This window comes from Nycticebus coucang, chromosome 15 (genome assembly GCF_027406575.1).
Source record: "Nycticebus coucang isolate mNycCou1 chromosome 15, mNycCou1.pri, whole genome shotgun sequence".
Lineage (NCBI taxonomy): Eukaryota > Metazoa > Chordata > Mammalia > Primates > Lorisidae > Nycticebus > Nycticebus coucang.
Genome location: NC_069794.1, coordinates 67,812,860 through 67,831,857, shown reverse-complemented (window position 1 = coordinate 67,831,857; position 18,998 = coordinate 67,812,860). Strand labels below are relative to the sequence as shown.

At 46.0% G+C, this 18,998-nt stretch overlaps 1 protein-coding gene across 2 annotated transcripts in view; it reads left to right on the top strand.

Moving 5' to 3' along the window:
* Nucleotides 1-14,835: 14,835 nt before the first annotated feature.
* The window catches only part of LOC128566348 (transcription factor E2-alpha-like), an 82,676-nt gene continuing 78,513 nt past the window's right edge, over nt 14,836-18,998 (top strand). For both annotated transcript variants that reach the window (XR_008374557.1, XM_053563136.1), the window contains exon 1: nt 14,836-15,735. Coding sequence is in view for 1 of the 2 variants with exons in the window: in XM_053563136.1 (XP_053419111.1) it covers nt 15,449-15,735 (287 nt within the window). In the remaining variant the exon portion in view is untranslated. The remainder of the gene's footprint in view (nt 15,736-18,998) is intronic.

The window sequence follows — 18,998 nt, the reverse complement described above, 5'->3', positions numbered from 1 at the left end:
GGGCCGCTCTACAGTGCCTCTCTACATGGGTCTCTTCACAGCTACGTGGGTTTCCTCAGAGCGCGGTGGCTGGGTATCCCCTCCTGTCATGACCTATCCTTGGAAGTCACATAGCATCACGTCTATCAAAGTCGTAAACCTGCCCAGATTCAAGAGGCAGAGGGTCAAATCCTATTATAAGAGGAGCATGTGGGATGGGAGGTACTAATTGCAGTCATTTTGGGAAAACTCAGCCCACCTTACGAACGATAATAGCACTGACTGACTGCACCAGGGGTGTCACAGACATAGGGTCCTTTCACCCTCATGTTACCCTCATTTTACACATGAGGACATAGAGGCTCAGACAGATCAAAGTGACTTGCCTCACATACACAGGACCTGAGTCTAGATTTGATGCTGGATCTTTTCCATCTCCAGGTCAGCTTCATTTCCCGCCATACTTCAGTACCTGTCATAGGGCCTGGCCTCCGGCCCAGGGGTGCCAGTGCTAGAGGGGAGGCTGAAATCCAACTCTGTGAGAGTGGGGGGTGGGGAGGACTCCATCACTCTAGCCTGAGGACCAGGAAAGCTACAAGGCAGTCCAGGCCTGACCCCAATGCCAGGAGGTGATGTCTGGTATAAACTCCCCTGGTGGCCCAATGGCCCTGAGATGGCTGGGAAATGTCCCCCTTGGCCCTGTGCTTTCAAGACATTCTCTGTCCTGGGGCCCCAAGCTGGAGGCTCCAGTACATTTTTCACATTCGTGGGCTTTTCTTGGGGAGGAAGCCTCCTTCTCACGAGGAGGCCTCCCATGTGAATAGTAGGACACTGATTGTGTTTCAGGCTAAACACAGGTCATGCCCCTGTTGTGGGCACTTTGCATAGTAGGGTCAGTTTATTTGACACGGGCCTGGCAAGAGATGCCTGCAGAGATTGGGCCACCTCACCTGCGCCTCCTTCAGTGCTCACACTCAGGCAGGCTTAGAGGATAAAGAAGCCACGGCTGCCTGCCAGCTTGCTCAGTGACTTGGTTCAGTTGCTCCCCTTTCTGACACTCAGCCCACCCTACCTTCCCCTGGACTCTTGGCCAATCAAACCTGCCCAGGACCAGGGGAAACTACCGGAAGATGACACAAGGATTGGGGCCCATCACATGATGTTTTGCATATGCTTTCTCATCAAATCCTTACAACTTCTTTGAGAGACACACAGTTATATAGTTATACCCATTTTACAGATGAAGAAACTGAACTCAAAAACGCAAACTGGCCAGCCCTAATTCACACAGCTGGCGAGGGGACAATCTGGCTGCTCCCCTGGATGCCAATCACTAAAAAGACTCAATTCAGACCTGTTTTAGTCATTCAATACATTCTTCTTGACCCTTAACTCTGGACCAAGCATGTGCTGGGTGTCCAAAGTACAGCTGTGAAGCAGGCAGGCATTGCCCCTGCCCTTGCAGAGCTCACAGTCAGGGGGAGGCATGAATGAATAAATATGAAATCACAAACTGTGCTCTGCTGTCCAAGGACAGTGAGCACCTCTAAGGGAGAAGGCCTAACAGGAAAGAGATCAGCACATACAGAGATGTGACTGGGTCCAATCTTACAGAGAAGATGGAGTCAGCATTCTGGGGAGATGCACCCTGAAGGGCACAGTAACCACGCTGAATCCAGGTTCCCATTCCCCAGCTTGTCTTGGGGTAGCTTTCTCTCCCTTTCTGAGTTTCAGTGATCCCTCCTGCATCATGGGGAGCACTTCATGAATTAATATGTCAAACCATTTAGCACACAGCCTGGCATGCAGCAAGTGCTCAGAACATGGTACCAGCCATGTTAAGTCAGCAGAAGTGGATGGAGGCAAAGGGTTTGGAGGTGGAATATGGACAATGGCCTTGCCTACAGGGAGAGCTCACAGCATTGGCAAGTTCTTGAAATACTCCAGACTTCAGGGGGAGAATGTCAGGAAACGCTATGTTGCCAAAACCACCAGTGTTGTCAAAGTGAAGTGACTCTTGCCAAGGATAGCATGGTGGGATAGAAGCCAAATTCACAGTCTGCCCATTTTCCAGAGGAGAAGACAGGCTCTAAGAGTGGAAGTCATTTGGCTTGGTTTTTGTAGAGATTAGAAGGCCTTAGCATAAATGAACAGAGATTTTTCACAGCTTCTGTCCTCAGCTGCATTGTCTCCAGCTCCTTCCCTTCCTTCACCCATGCCAGGCCCTACTCAGTGCCCTGAACTTCTGGGCTCCCAGAGGACCCCAGTGAGCATCCCCAAACACCCTGAGAGCAACCAGGTCTCCAAGAACCCAGAATAAGCAAGTTAGAGAAACACCTCCATCTACTGGTTAAGCTTGTGAACTGCATCTCCGGCTCTGTCACTGAGCATCCGCCCAAGAGTTTGGCGATTTTGGAGCTTTCAGTAGCCACGTGACATGTGATAGTGCAACAGTTTGAATAAAGACACCAGAATCCAAACAATCTGTCTTTTATTAATCCGCACATTAAAGAGAATTACCAAGAAAAGTACATAATGCTGTCTTCTCAGTAAATTTATTTAATTAGGGAAAATACAAACATTTTTCATAAAGCATGTTATTGTTATTACTATTTTCCACGAATTAAAAAACAGAGCTTTTAAAAAGTCTCAGTTTTAGTTTCTAACATGGTGGATTCTCTACATCGATTTCTCTTTTCCATTCATATCTGTCTCCTGTCTGTGTTTCCCCTGGGCTGTGAGCTCCATAGGGGCGATGCCCCCACACACACACTTCATGGCTGCACCCTTGGAATGCATCACCATGCTTGATACAGAGGAAGGCTTGACAACATTTTGTTGAATGAATGAAATGGGAGCCAGCTGAGCCTTTCAAGTGGGCGATGTCCATACAAATTCAGTAGAGGCCATTTGCCATACAGTAGGTGTATAAAGGAGTCCGGAGGCCAAGTGTCTGCCTGTCTTTTATTAATTCACACATTAAAGAGATGTTGTTGAGCCTTACAATTGACTGAGTGCTACTGATAAAGTGGTCAGGGGAGGCCTCTCAGAGCATCTGCTGTTCAGATGAGATCCCAGGGCCACCAAGTCAGTCATGTGAAAATCAAAGGAACATATATTCCAGGTGGAGGGAACAGCCAGTGCAAAGGTACCCAAGGTAGAATAAATAGGTATATTAGTAACAGAAAGACCAGCCACTTGGCTTCCCAGGATCCAGGGAAGTGCCAGTTATAGAGAACGAACCTGGGAAACAGTTTCTGGGTGAACAGAGAAAAGGAGGGAAGGGGAAAGGAAAAAGGAGCTGAGAAGCTACCAATGGGCTGTTGGAAGCTTCCAGTAGAAACAGGAGGAAGGAATCCATCTTCTATTTTAAGTGTTTTCTAGCCCTTCAAGGGAAGAGGGCTCTCAAGTTCTGCCAATGCTGGTAGATTCTCAACTCTTCTTACCACACCTTGAGAGCTGCTGTCCTGGCGAGCCTCTGCTTCTTAGCTGAGGCTGTAACCTCCACTGGAGTGTCCACTCTGCACTGCCCCAATACCCTGTAGATATCCTCATCTCCTACAGAGCTGATCTAAAAAATACCCTGCACCACCATAGCTATTTTCTCTCTATTGATTGACTTTCTCCATTCTTCAAGTCTTCAAGTGTTGCTTCTTCCAGGATACCCTCTCTTACTGCCCCCACCCTTACCTTACCTCCACTTGACCTTCTCTCCGACAGCACCCCAGGCCTTCATCCCACCATCTGATCCTAGTACAGAATGAGGTTTTGAGGGAACACTTGCATGGTATCAGTCCCTCCCCATCTCTGCAAGAATCCTTGTGAAACTTCACAACAATCCTATCCAATGAGAGTGTTGTCCCCATTTTATAAAGCAGGCAAAGGCTCAGAGATTTGGAATTATCTCCAAGACCTCACGGCAGGTAAGTGGCAAAGCTGGGGTTCAAATTGAAGTTTTTAAGGAGTCACAGTCCTAGCACTGACTAAGAAGAGCATTGTTCTGAGAAGATCCGATTTCTAAAGAGAGATAGGTAATCAACTAGCAATGTCTGTCACAGATGCTGAAAGGTCTAGCAGTAATGAATGTGCTGTGTATTTGCCAGCTCTTTATAATCACACACTGAACTCTACTTTTTTCTCTGTCACCAAGGAACTCTTTGCCTCCCCAATGAAGTAACATATTTTACCATATATAATGCACAATTTTTACCCAAATTTTTGGGTAAAAATACAAACATTTTTGAGGGAAAAATAAGGATGTGCATTATACACGGGTAGTATAGCTTGGGAATAGGGGAGCCCTGCAGGCCTCCTAGAGCAGCTTCCCCCTCCTGACTTGGCCTGCCAGGCACATGGGATCCCCAGCCAGATCTGGTGGGAGTGAGCTTCAGCAGACTCTGCCAAGTGCCACAATTAGGGGAAGGGGCAGTAGCAGGGATGGCAAGGCAGGCTATGGCTATGCAGGTCCCCTCTTGCTGCACAGAGGGGACTGGAGCCCCATGCAGTTTCCAGAGACCTGGCTGGCACCTGAGGGCCAAGCAGCCTCAGAAGCTCCTGCCCTGCCAACCACCTAGTCGTAGCCCCTAATGTGGTAGGGACTTAAGGGTTCCCAGGAGAAAGGGAAGGGGCAGCTTTCTCAGAGCAGGCAGCTGTGGGAGGGTGGTGCAATCTACACATTTACTGGGGGGGGGCGGGGCGGGGCATCAACCCTCTGCAGATGTGTCTCTCCCTGCTGAGAGTCAGACACTTTCTCAAGGGGCATTTTCCTGAATGTTTGAGCCAAATACATGAGTATGCATTACACATGGGAGGCATTATACATGAAAAAATATGGTATAAGCTCCCTGGAAACAAAACCTGGATTTTCTCTGAATCAAAGCCCAGAAAAAGCTATTTTTTTTTTTTTAAGAACACTAATGGTGGTGATGGTTGCACAACAATGTGAATGCACTTGATACCACTAACCATACCACTGAATAGTTAAGGTGGTAAATTTTATGTTGAATATTTTACCACAGTTAAAAATACAAATAATACCCCATCGTATTGACTTCTAAGGTCACGGTCGTAAGAAAAGGCTGAGTCATGGACAGAGACCACTCCTGTTCCTTGAAAATACCACTGTCTACCTCTTTTCTCTCAAACACAGCCCTTTGCCTCATAAGCCACAGTCTTCCTTTGTTGTGAATTGATTTTTAATATCAAAATCCTATTTCACATAGAAGAAGCTACATTCGTGGGTGAAGATGAAAGACATGTGACGCTCCATTGTTATGTGGTTAGTCTGGACAAATCAGCAAATATATCTTGGTTCTTGGAAACAATTTTTTTTTTTCTGTTTCAAAGAGTCATGAGCACTTTATGACTTACAGATGTAGTAATAAAAATAAAAATCCTTAAAGGTTAGGCCATCATAATCAATTTAAAAATTTCCACAATCTAGCCTGTCAATGAATCACTGAGCCTACATTAAAGACGGAAGCATCAGAGCTGACTTTGTACCTAACTAACCTTAGTTATTAGGTCAAGCCCTTAGAAAATGTAGATTAGATGTCTTTCTTTTATTTCCTCTGACGTAATTAGTGTCATATGCCATCAGAGCACCTAAAAACATGTCTACAAAATATTTTCTATGTCACACTTTAAATGTGTTCTAATATCGACACTCTTATTCAAATGTAAATACTTCTGGAAAAAGGAAAATTTGAGCTTTAGCTGGCATGTACACACATATAGACATACACACATAGAATTTGAGGAAGAATAGTGGCATCTAGCTGAGCTCTAAGGTATTCTTGAATAAAGTACATAGAAGAGCAAGGGTGCCAGAATAATTGATAAGGCAGAAGTAGGGTCTAAAACAGCAGTCCCCAATTTTTTTGGCACTAGAGACTGGTTGCCAAAATTTTCCACAGACCAAAGGGGACAGGATATCACTGCCTCAGCTCATCCCAGACAATCAGGCATTAGATTCTCATAAGGAGCCCAACCTTAGCCCTTCACATGTGCAGTGTACAGTAGGGTTCTGGCTCCTACGAAGATCTAATACTGCTGCTGATTCGACAGGACGTAGACTTCAGGCTGTGATGTGAGTGATGGGGAGGGGCTGTAAATACAGATGAAGCTTTGCTCACTCACTTTCCACTCACCCCATGTTGTGTGGCCTAGTTTCTAACAGTCCTCAGACTTGTACTGCTCCATGGCCCAGGAGTTGCAGGTCTAGAATACACAGCAGATGTGTTCTATGGACAAATATCACCCTATGCATTATTTTTATTTTAGCATTTAGAAAGTCTACCTTCCATTCATTCATTCATCTATTCCAAGTGCAATCTATACTCTGACCTTGAGAGCTGTCTGGGAAAGAAATGTTGTTACATTTAGCCATGTCATGAGTATAAAAGTCCCACAAGAAGGAGGAGGAGATGGCAGTGATGGAGAAGGAGGTACAGAATTATCTCCCCTTGGTCAGCCTCTGCTACAACCTTGCACATGTTTCTTAGTTCATTGTTCTGACAACTCTCATTACTTAGGCTATTCTCCATTTTAACACTAGATCTAGATATACCTTCCAGCACAATTTGCAAATTGCATAAGTGGCTCTAAAATTTCAACATACACTCATCTAAAAATTATGAAATATTATTTTCTCAAAATACCCAAACCTAGAGAAAAGTGGCTGATGGCATTACTGCAGAAGTAGATGGTGTCAGTGACAATGACAGTCTATATGTGAATATGTTGGCCTTTCTCTTACATTTGTGACCTCATCACAACAAGATGGCAGCTCTGCTTCAAGATCTTATTTGTACTCAAAGCAAGAAAAAAGAAGAAATTATTTCACCAGTTTCAACTGTCTCTTCCATTTGTAAAGAAAAGAAATCCTACTTAGACCTTCCAATGATCACATGTAATTTATGGATCTCAAAAATGGCACATGATCTGTTGGGAATGCAAAATAATATGTTCCTTTTGGAAAGATGTTTGGAGAACACTTAGAGATCTAAAAATAGACCTGTCATTCAATCCTACAATTCCTCTACTAGGTCTATATCCAGAAGACCAAAAATCACGTTATAACAAAGATATTTGTACCAGAATGTTTATTGCAGCCCAATTCATACTTGCTAAGTCATGGAAAAAGCCCAAGTGCCCACTGACCCACGAATAGATTAATGAATTGTGGTATATGTACACCATGGAGTATTATGCAGCCTTAAAGAAAGATGGAGACTTTACATCTTTCATGTTTACATGGATGGAGCTGGAACATATTCTTCTTAGCAAAGTATCTCAAGAATGTAAGAAAAGTATCCAATGTACTCAGCCCTCCTATGAAACCAATTTATAGCTTTCATATGAAAGCTATAAACCAATTATAGCCCAAGAATATGGGGAAAGGGGAAAGGGAGGTGAGGGGAGGGGGGGAGGATGGGTGGAGGGAGGGTGATTGGTGGGACCACACCTAGGGTGCATCTTACAAGGGTACATGTGAAACTTACTAAATGTAGAATATAAATGTCTTAACACAATAACTAAGAAAATGCCATGAAGGCTATGTTAACCAGTGTGATGAAAATATTTCAAATTGTATATAAAACCAGCACATTGTACCCCATGATTGCATTAATGTACACAGCTATGATTTAATAAAAAAATAAAAAATTTTAAAAAGGCACATGACCACCCAATTGTCAAAAGGGTTTGGTAAAATAATGAGTATTCCCACCTCTGTAGTGAATAAAATAAACTGTGTTTATGATTTCCCGCTTAGTGAGCTAAGGACAGTGTCTGCAAAATGACAGAAAAGGAATGTGAATCTGGGTTCTTAAACCCAATGTTATACTCCCCCACTCCCACAGCACACAGACTTTCTACTGTGAGATTGTTGGCTTGTTTTCTGAATCCATGCCTGCAGTTTTACAAAAAGTTGTATATTTTTAAAGGAAGACTTTTTTTATTTCGAGTAACTGACCTTTTTGTAGTCTAAGTTAACCATCTGGGAATAGAAGGCCATAACAGAAATTCACCATGTCATGAAGCAGAACCCACTGGTTTTCATCCTGACTTGCTCAAAAATTGCAAAGATTTTTATTTTTGCCTTCTCTGTACCTCAGACTGGCCTGTAAACATGAAGCAGTGTTAGCCTATACTTCCTATATGAGATGTATTTTGTGTGGTGTATTTGTAAGTGGGTTTGTGACACTCTGCATAAGCTCTACAGATAAGAGAGATTCTAATAGTATCAATAATATCACTGTTCACTGTTTCTTTTGAGGACAGGGTCACTGTCACTCAGGCTGGAGTGCAGTGGGGCAAACACAGGTCACTGCAATTTTGAACTCCTGTGCTCACGTAACACTTCCCCGTCAGTCTCCTGAGTAGTTAGGACTACAGGTGTGTGCCACCACACTTGATAATTTTTTTTTTTTTGCTTCTTTCTTTCTCTCTTTCTTTCTTCTCTCTCTCTCTTTCCTTCCTTCCTTCCTTCCTTCCTTCCTTCCTTCCTTCCTTCCTTTCTTCCTTCCTTCCTTCCTTCCTTCCTTCTTTCTTTCTTTCTTTCTTTCTTTCTTTCTAGAAACAGGCTATCATATTGCTGCTTAGGATGGTCTTGAATTCTTGAACTAAAGCAATCCTCCCATATTGGCCTCCCAAAGTGCTGAAATTACAGGTGTGAGCCACTGTGTCTAGCTACTCTACACTCTAACATGCAAAATCTGCAAAGGGCTTTATAGCTTAAAATCACTTCAACATGCATAATCTTATTACAGACTTTATAAATTTTGTCTGAGTAGAAAAATATCTTATGGTTTCATATCAGATAACAACACCCCTCACCAAGCACACACATTTTTTCATAATGCCAATTGACATCCAAATAGCTTTTACATCTTGATTTATAGCAGTCCATTACTCATGCAACAAACTCATTAAGAGTTTCTTAAAGTAATAATTGGCATAATGCTCTCCTCCTTATGCTATCCTCTGCCTCTCAGTAGTGGATCCACAGAAGAGTAGAAAGTTGTTATGTAAGTGGAAAAACTTCAGTGAGCTAAAAATGGAGTAGGCCAAGTTCGGGGATGATTTTATGATATGTCAATAAACAGTTTGAAATAACTGCGTCTGGCCAAGATCTGTTGTTTCTCCTAGCCGAGGATCAGCAGAGTTTCCATACAGCTTTGGGGCCTCCAACCAGACCTCAGGTACCAGACAGAGGCTTAGAAAAACTGGGGTGAGGAGATGAACAGTAAAGGTTAGGGAATAGGCTTTGTGTGTCTCTGGGAAAGTGTTCTTTTGCCACTGCCCTCACTTAGAAGATCATGCTGATCAATCTGGAGAAACTCCTCATGCTTTGACCTCCCCTGGAGGGTACAGTGGCCCTCAAGTATTTGGGGTCTACCAGCTCGTGTTGGACCCACTCCAGATATGGAAGCAACAACTGTGTTCTGCTCCCTAAAGTAAAATTGGGCATTTCTGAGGATCTGTAAGATAAACTAATGTTGCATATTTTTCTCCTGCAGGGAATGTGAAATGATCTAGTAGGATAAAAGAGGAGCAACAGCAATCTGGGGACGCGGAAAATCCTCAATGCCTGCATTACGAGAGCCATGCAGTGTCTCTGGTTACAGCCAACACAGCGCTGAGGCAGATATCTTTGTTCCCCTTCTCTTACTCCTGGAGCGGCACGTGTGACTTCACAGAGCCATCTTGGAATGGTGAAAGTAGGTTTTCTCCCCACTCAAGCACCGTCCTTTTTTTCAGCAACAATCCCAGAGGAAAGCACTCAGCTGAAGATGCTGGGGGACAGTAATGAGAATCTGTGGTATTTCTGGGAATTTGGGGCTAGGTCTTGGGAAGGATTTGGAGAAGGAGAGATATATGAAGATCCTGAGGCTATTTTGTTCCTTTACGTTCTCTTTATCAATTTGGTGGTGAAGAGAGAGGAAACTGGGCGTATCTCTGTTAACAGTGCCATGTACTCCCTCTCTGGGCACACAGACTTCCCAGGTTGCCTCTCCCGCCAGAGTGAGAGGAGGAAGGATCCCTGGTGCCAGTTTTGTCTGGAGTGCGGAATCTGCTCCTCTTCCTTCTCCTCTCTACTCCTTCTCTGTTTGTCATATTAATTTTCCGTTGCTACTGTAACAAGTTACACAAAATTAGCTTAAACCAAAACAATTTTTCTTTTTTTTTGAGACAGAGCCTCAACCTGTCATCCTGGGTAGAGTGCTGTGGCATCACAGCTCACAGCAGCCTCCAACTCCTGGGCTCAAGCAGGTCTCCTGCCCGCCTCCCAGGTAGCTGGGACTAGAGGCGCCTGCCACAACACCCGGCTATTTTTTGGTTGTAGCCATCATTGTTGTTCGGTGGGCCCGGGCTGGATTCACCAGCTCAGGTGTATGTGGCTGGCACCTTAGCTGCTGGAGTCACAGGTGCCAAGCCAAACAACACGAATTTATTATGCTATAGATCTGAAGGTTAGAAATCTAGAATACATTCTACAGTGCTAAAATTAAGCTGCTATCCAGCTCCTTCTAGAAGCTCTAGGGCAAAATCCATTTTGTTTTTAAGCTTCTAGAGGTAATGTCTCTTCTGCATGTAAGGTGGCATAGACACGTATTTTTGGAGGTTAGGGTGAAGTTCAGTCTGCTATAGTCAACCCTCTGCCCTCCAAAGATTCACATTCATTCGACTCAGAAAATAAATTCCCTTCATCCCAAAGTTTCCGAGAGTCTAAATCCATCACAGCATCAACTCCAATTCAAAACCTCTTCCATCTTGAGTACAATCCCTCTATGTCTGTGGACTTGAAATTAGAAAACAAGTTATCTGCTCCAAAATACAATGATAGAACAGACAGAGTTAGGAATGAAATATTTCATTCAAAAAAGGAGAAAGTTAAATTTAAAAAGCAGTTGTTGGTTCAGGGAAATTGCAAAATCTAACTAGGAAAAATCTATGGGGTGGCGCCTGTGGCTCAGTCGGTAGGTCCCATATACAGAGGGTGGCGGGTTCAAACTCGGCCCCAGCCAAATCGCAACAAAAAATAGCTGGGCATTGTGGCAGGCGCCTGTAGTCCCAGCTACTTGGGAGGCTGAGGCAAGAGAATCACCTAAGTCCAGGAGCCGGAGGTTGCTGTAAGCAATGTGACGCCACGGCACTCTACCAAGGGTAACAAAGTGAAACTCTGTACAAAAACAAACAAACAAACAAAACTGTACTCATTTTTAAGGCTTGGGAAAAATCCTCTGTGACCCTGGCCCTGCCCTCTGGACTCACAGATATGCCCTCAGATGATCTTTTCTGTGTTCTCAGAGGACAGCACATGTTTGTAGCTAAGTGGTTTTATTAGGCTGCTCCCTGTTTGTGGAATTGTGGGAGACTGACAGCCTTCTTTCATTCCATCCTCTTTCTGTATTTTTCATCAGAGCTGGCAGTATTTTTGTTGATGTCACATTCTCAAAAATCTTGTTAGTCTTCAAGGTATTTCTCAGAGATTCACTCCATTAAATGAGAGACTCTCCTTCACAGATCTTTTCTGGATAATTCCATGTCTGTCTGTGGATGGCTTCTACTTCACTGAGTAATCCATTACACACCTAAGCTCTTCAAATAGCCTTCATGTGATCAAATACTTTGATCTTTTGATCTCTCCCAGGCACTAGCATTGGGTCATTAAGCCACTGTCTTTCCAAGATAGGCTTCCTAACAGTGAATCTCCTTAATTTGAGCATCTAAGAAGCCCAGGAAATTTCCAAATCATGAAGTCCTAGTTCTTTTTTCTTAATAATTATTTCCTTAATCTACCTGTTTTCTCTCACATTTTATTATAAACAGTAAGAAGAAAGTAGGCCATGCCTTTGACACTTTGCTTAGAAGTCTCCTTAACTAAACATCCAAATTCCTCACTTGCAAGTTCTGCTTTCCATGTAACTGCTCAAGTCACTGAGCTTCTGCCACTATACAAGGGTTTCCCTTCCTCCAGTCTTACCCTGCTCCTCATTTCCTTCTGAGCCCTGGCCAGCAGCGCAGTATCTGACCTGCTTCTGGTGATGTGTGCATTCTTCAAGACGACATGGGCTTTCAGTGCCATGCTCCTAACTCACTTCTGAGCCCTCAACAGCAATCTTTAGGCTAGCATTTATGATAACAGTCTGATAAAGGCAATATAAAATTTTAATATTGTGCTCATCAAAATTCTTCCATCCTTTGTTCAATTCCAAAGCCATTCCCACATTTTTATGTGTTACTGCAGCACCACTGTTAGAACAAGTACACCACTTTCTGCTATAACAAATCACCACTAACTTAGAGTTTTAAAATAGCATAAATTTATTATCTTACAGTTACCAAGACCAGAAGTCCAAAATACATTTTCACTGGAAAAAAACAAAGGTATCAGCAGGACTCTATTCCTATTAGAGGATGAAGTGGGTCTCTTTCCTTGCTTTTCCTGACTTCCAAACCCTGCTTGTGGTCCATGACCCTATTACCTATCTTCAAAGTGAACACCATAGGGTCTTCCAGTCTCTGTCACTGACATTACAGTCTCCCTCTTAGACGTGAATAAGGACTCGTGATTACACTGGGCCACCTGGAGAACCCAGATCTCTTCATTGCATTAGCCTTAAGTTGATCACATCTGCCAAGTCATTTTTACTATGTGGAGTGATGTATTCTCAGGTTCTGGAGGTTAGAATGTGGGCATTTGGGGGAGCCACTACTCAGCCTACCACAATAGGAATCTGTTCCTGTTTCTGAGTTTTCCAGAGCTGCTTAGTTGGTGTTTGTCTGAATTCATATGGACCTGTGTAAGTATTTTCAAATATAGTTTCATTATCTGGGGTATGGCAAGGCCAAGACCAGACTGCCATTGGAAAGATAGTTTGTCACACTCACAAACACTGAGATGATTGTCACTCCATGACAGTGTGGAGGCAGGAGAGAGGGAGGTCTCTCTTGGGGTTTCTGTGGGAAGGAATAGGTAAGGCAGGGCAAGCAGGCTTAGAATCGGCTAGTTTGAATAGTTTTATAGATTCTGGGGTATAGTTGTCTAGTCCCTGGTCCTGGGGCAAGCAGGGCAAGTTGATAGTGCCCCAGAGCGTGAGAGCAGGATAAAAGGCTGCTGAGGGTGTGGACTTCAGGGTTGTAAAGCTCCGTTTGAGGGTGAGTTGTTTACTATCTCCAAAAACTGGCTCACCCTGGAAAAGGTGGTCTCCCAAGGGTCAGTGAGGACCCAGGGGGCAAAGCATTAAAATACAGACAATGGAAGACCTGGCTAAATCAGTTAAGTAAATCATAAATGAAAGCTAGCTATGTCCAGTTTTCCTAGTATCTCTTGGAGTATCCTAAAAATGGGCTGGGTTCAGGAAGGTATACTGCAAAATTAATTCTTATGTACTTTTGTAAGGAATATGTCTTCTAGGTCCAAGGATTACACACTCTCTCTCTCTCTCTTTCACACACACACACACATATCTATCTATCTATCTATCTATCTATCTATCTATCTATCTATCTATCTATCTATCTATCTATCTATATCGTTCCTTTCCTCATCCCCTCCTCTCGTTCCCCGGAGTCCCTCTTCCTTGTCTCTCCTCTCTCTGGCCTTACCTCTTTCATTTATCTCTCATCTTCTGTCAGAACTTTCCTGCTTCCTCTCTATTTTCTCTTGCCTCCTCTTTCTTACCTTTCTCTGTGGCCTCACTCCCCAAATCTTTCATTTTTTCCTCTCTACTTCCTTTTATTTGTCTCTCTCCCCTCTCTTCTTTCTTTGAGAAAAGACGCGCGTGGTGCTCACGTTTTTCAGACTACAGTTCTGTGTTGGAGGCCAGCAGTAGAGCTGGGAAAGTATTAAACTCTTGATGGGGAAGAGAAAGTGAAAACAAAGTCAAGAGGTTGATTTTTGTCAAGACCTTTTGTAATTCCCTAGATTGGCAGATTCATTACTTTGGAAAATGATAACTGATTGTACCTGTAGGGGCAGAGGAGAAACTGACTTAGATCGTGTCTACTTGTCAGAAACAGTTTCTGGGCAGCACTGGGAGCAAAGCCATGTGGCTGGTGCCACTCACTGCTGGACTCCCGCCTGGCTGTGTACTTCCCAACACTTAAAGTGTATGTCCTCATTTTGTGAGCTGTTGTTTATTTACTGTTTCTTCTATCTTATGCAACTACTGGCTATAGGTGCTCCCTGTATGGCCCACTCACCAGGTAAGTGATTTATTCTCCTTTCTGAACACCTCAACTTCTGCCACAGGCCGTAGCTCTGAGTTTGTTTCACACACACGAGGTTCATTTGCTGAATTCATTGGTGCGCCCCTTCTACAAAATCAAAGGGGAAGGGTGGTCACTCACTTTATTGCAGACCGAATGGTCCTGGCCGCATCCAGACACGTGTAGGTGGAGAAATTTAGGTATGAATAGATCATGTGGTTTCAACTTCAACCTGGAAAAGCTCTTGGTCTGATTAAGATTTGGGGCAGAAGCAGAGATTTGGCAATTAGGCTTCCCCAAGAATAGCACATCTGAGAACTGGAAACCGACCTATGGTACCTAGTCTGCCCTGTAAGCCCCAGAGCTCTAAAAATTAAAGCCACAGGGAAAGACAAACCAGCAGAAATACGCCACACTGCTGGCCACAGCCCGGGCGGCGGACACCGCGGGCGCCGCGCACGCCACCGCCCCAGAGCCCTGGCCGGCTGCGGGCTTGCGGGGACCCGTGCCGGGCAGGGGCAGCCACGTAGTCCTCGCGCGACCGTCTAGGCCCGGCCTCGCCTCCCCTGGGCGGCAGGGGATGCTTTGTGCCACTGCCCCCGCAGGTCGCAAGCCGGGCGCCCCCTAATAGGGCTGTTTCCGGCCGGAGGCGCCCCCGGGGCCCCAGTACCCGCCGATCCTGCTGGAGAGCGAACCTGCGGACACCCGCGAGGGTCGCAGGGACCTCCGGGACTTCGGCGTGAGGTTTCCGCTGCCTGAGGCCATCGGGAAGGGACGCCCGCCTCCCGGGCCGCGCGCACTTTGGGGGTTCGGGTCTTGAGGACAGCCCCGCTCCGGCTCCTGAACCCAGCGACCAGAATGGTTTTTCCTTCGACCCCAGCCGGATTACAGCGAAGGTGCCCACTCAGCCGGGTGCGCGCCCTCGGAGGGACGCGGGTGCGGGGCTTGACTCAGGGGAAACCGCCCACATCTGGTGACAACCGTGGCAGGGACGCGGCCGCTTACCCGGCTGGCGGGACCCCAGCAGCGGGCAGGCCTGCCTCCGCTGCCCAGGTGGAGCCCCTCAGGCCAGGCGGCCCCAGGGCCCGTGCTGGGCGGGGCCGGTCGTCCCTGCTCCTCCCTGCAGGTGGCCGCAGCTCCCTGGGTGGCAACGGCAGCGGCGGTGGCCTTTTGGGGGCCTTCACCAGCATGGCACGCAGCCAGTCGTATGCAGCAGGGGTGAGCTGTGGGCTCTTAGCCGGCAGAGCCACGTATGGCAGTGTCCCCAGTCACAGGCCGCGCGCGGGTCAGCAGGGCTGACGGCCTAGGACTGCCTGCTGCCTGCTGCACCACCTCCGGGTGCTCCCCCGGCCCGGCCCTCCCTGACCTCTCACGGCCTCCGCACCCCGACTGCGGCCTCCTGCGCAGCCGCCCTGGCAGGCCAGGCATCGGTGAGATGGAGCAGGAGGAAAAGGAGGACCAGGAGAGCTTGTCCGGGGCTGACAACTCTGAGGACGAGAAGGATCTGCAGGCCCCCCGACCCCTACCAGCCAGACAAGGGTGAGGAGCAGAACGTGGGCGGGTGAGTGGGCAGGGAGCGCTGGGCGGCCAGTAATGCCCGCGTGCTGCTGCAGGTTGTGGGGAGGACGTTTGCCCCAAATCAAAATTCACCCCCTGTGCCAACCTCTTGCTGAGGAATGAATGGGCCCCTCACTAGCTCACCTCCAAACCAACAACCATGTCAAGCACTGGCCACGTGGAGTGAGGGGACAGGGGGAGGGGGCAGAGTCTGCAGTAGGGTGGGGTGTGGACGTGTTTTAGTTTGAGCTTCTGTAATGAAAACACCATGGCTTTGGTGGCTTAAACAACAAATATTTCTTTCTCACCGTTCTGGAGATGGATGTCCAAGCCCAGGCTGCCAGCGGGGCCCAGTTCTTGGTGAGAGCATTCTTCCTTCCACCCGCGGCTCACCTGGTGGAGAAAGGCAGCAACCTCTCTCCTCTCGCCTCTTATAAGGGCACTAATCCCATCTTGAGGACAGCGCCGGGCGGGGCCGCCCCTGCACCTCCCTGCAGGTGGCCTCAGCTCCCTGGGTGGCAGCGGCGGTGGCCCTTTGGGGGCCTGCACCAGCATGGCACGCCACCAGCCTCCCAGAAGCCTTGTCTCCACATAATCACTACCCGAAGATTACGGCTTCAGCATATGAGTGGGAGGGGCGCAAATATGCTGTCTGTGACGCAACACTGCCCGGGGTTGTGCCCAGAATTACGCAGGAAACAGAAACTTACTGTGGGGAAATAATGGACACTGTCCCCAGTCTAAATTATAATACTTACCCACCATGCTCACCCCAGGAAGATTAAATGAGATGAGACATGGAAAAAAGTGCAGATATTCTTTTACCACTAGTTCAAAGCTCATGGGGAAAGAGCCCACCCCTACTCTCCCACCATGTTAATCTGGAGCTACCGAGAACAGAGGTACGTGCAGGGGCAGGCTTCATGGGGTCGGGGTGGGGGTCTGTGAGAAGGCTGGAAAGGAGAGGAATTTCCAGCCAGAGGAGTGGTCTGGGGATTCAGAGAGGCCATGCTGCCTGGCCTGGGTAGGGCCTGGGATAACAGAAACACCAGTTAAAGTCAGGTTCTCTGCCCTACTCCTCCTGCCTGCCTCCAGCCCTCAGCAAGTAAGAAAAAGCTGAGTAGGGCACAGCCCCATATACCGAGGGTGGAGGGTTCAAACCCAGCCCCAGCCAAACTGCAACAAAAAATAGCTGGGCATTGTGGCAGAAGCCTGTAGTCCCAGCTACTCAGGAGGCTGAGGCAAGAGAATAGTCTAAGCCAGGAGTTGGAGGTTGCTGTGAGCTGTGACGCCACAGTACTCTACCAAGGGGGATAAAGTGAAACTCCATCTCTAAAAAAAAAAAGAAAGAAAGAAAAAGTTGTGGGACAAACTGGGCATACGGCTCAGTCCTGGCTGCGGCACCTTGAAAGTTGGAGGTGTCCTCTCGTGTCTGAGTGTGGGTCAGTCTAGGGCAGCGGTTCTCAACCTGTGGGTCCAGACCCCTTTGTTACAATGAAAATACATCCAGGATTAGGAAGGTTGAGAACCACTGGTCTAGGCTGATATCCTGTGTGTATGCAGTTCTAAAATGTTCCTCCTGCCTAACCTGCTTCTAGGACCTCCAGGTGTTTCTGCCTTTTCCATCCTTCCTGGTAGCCCCAATAGCTACCAATTTTTACTACTTTTTTGGACATCTTATTTCCTATTTCCTTTAAAAAGTCAAAATATGCTTAACTGCCTCACCACCCCAAATAGGTTAATCTCTGAACATACAAATGTCCCCCTGCGATCAGACCTTCCTACTGTGTGTCCCCTACGCTAATCAGGAATACATCCACCTTGAAGGACCACCTATCCTGTTCCCAGGCATACCCCTAAGCATGACACCCGGACCAAGAAGGGACCACAGTCTCTCTCTGCTTTTCACATCACTTTTCCAAGCAGTCAAGACATGAGCTTCCAAAAGTGAGCGCTGAAGCCTTTGTTTGTTGTCACTGTGCACCCACCAGACACCCCACTTTACTACATTAACTCAGAAAAAGTAAAATAAAGTGTTTCCTCCAAAGGGTTAGCCTAAAATTTGAGGGTTCTCTTTAATTCATAAAAGAACTGCTTAGTGACAGAAAAAGTAGGTACGGGCGACTGTTCTCTTAGATTCTGAACTCATGTGATTGCATAACCCACATAGCCCAAGGATTGAAGAACTGCTGTTCTTCCTTCACAGTCCATGGTTGGAATAAAGGATTTTTCTTTTTTTATTCAAGAAACTGAGACAAATCGTGATGGAGATGGGAATTAAAGAGGTAAAAACTAGAAGGCAACAGTTATATGGAACGGAAAAGAGAATAGACAACTGTCGGGATAGTCACTGATAGTATCTGTTGTGTGAACTGCTTTTAGTAGAGGAAGCGAGAGCATGTTCATTTCAGATAAATACGGTAATTCTGGGTTATGTAGCAGTATTTCCTGAGATGAGGGATGAACAGAAAAAACAAACATCCTAGGGGGTATAAAGATTAGGACATTTGAACCCCTTGCCAGGTAAAACACAGAACACCCAGTCATATTATCTCACCTAATGTGCATAATGCAAGGGTATGTTTAAAAAAAACTAAGAGTAAATTTTAATTGTCGTACCACAAAAAACCAGTAAGTGAGGTGATGGCAATGTTAATCAGTTTGATTTCAGCATTCCACATTATCTATCAAACCATCACATTGTACCCCAGAAATGTATACATTATGATTTTAATTAAAAAATTAATTTTAAAAAATAATGAATTTTTTGGATATAAGTATGTCCCAAATATTTTATATTAAAATTGTTCATTATTTATCTGAAGTTCAAATTTAACTTGGCGTTTGGTATTTCTATTTGCTAAGTCTGACAGTCCTACTACTGCAGGAAAAATGAAAACTCTCATGAGTTCAGCCTGAGAAGGACAGCTAGAGCACAGGAGAAAGGTCAGGAGGTGGTCACCCAAGGATGCCACAAAGGGTTTTTATAGAGGATGTTGCAAAAACATGTGGTAACGCGCCAGCTTCTTGCTCCTATGAAAGGTTGGCTTTGTTTCTTAGCAAGATGGAGGCTGCACTCACTAACCCCACTTTACAGCCAGATTGAAAAACTCTCTCAGAGTAGAACTGGTTTCCATGGTGGCACACTGGCAGCTGATTACTGAGAAGCATTTTCAAGGGCAGGTGTGTGGAGCTCATAGGAGGTGCTCAATGAAGGACAGTTTGGGTGAGACTTGGTGGAGGAA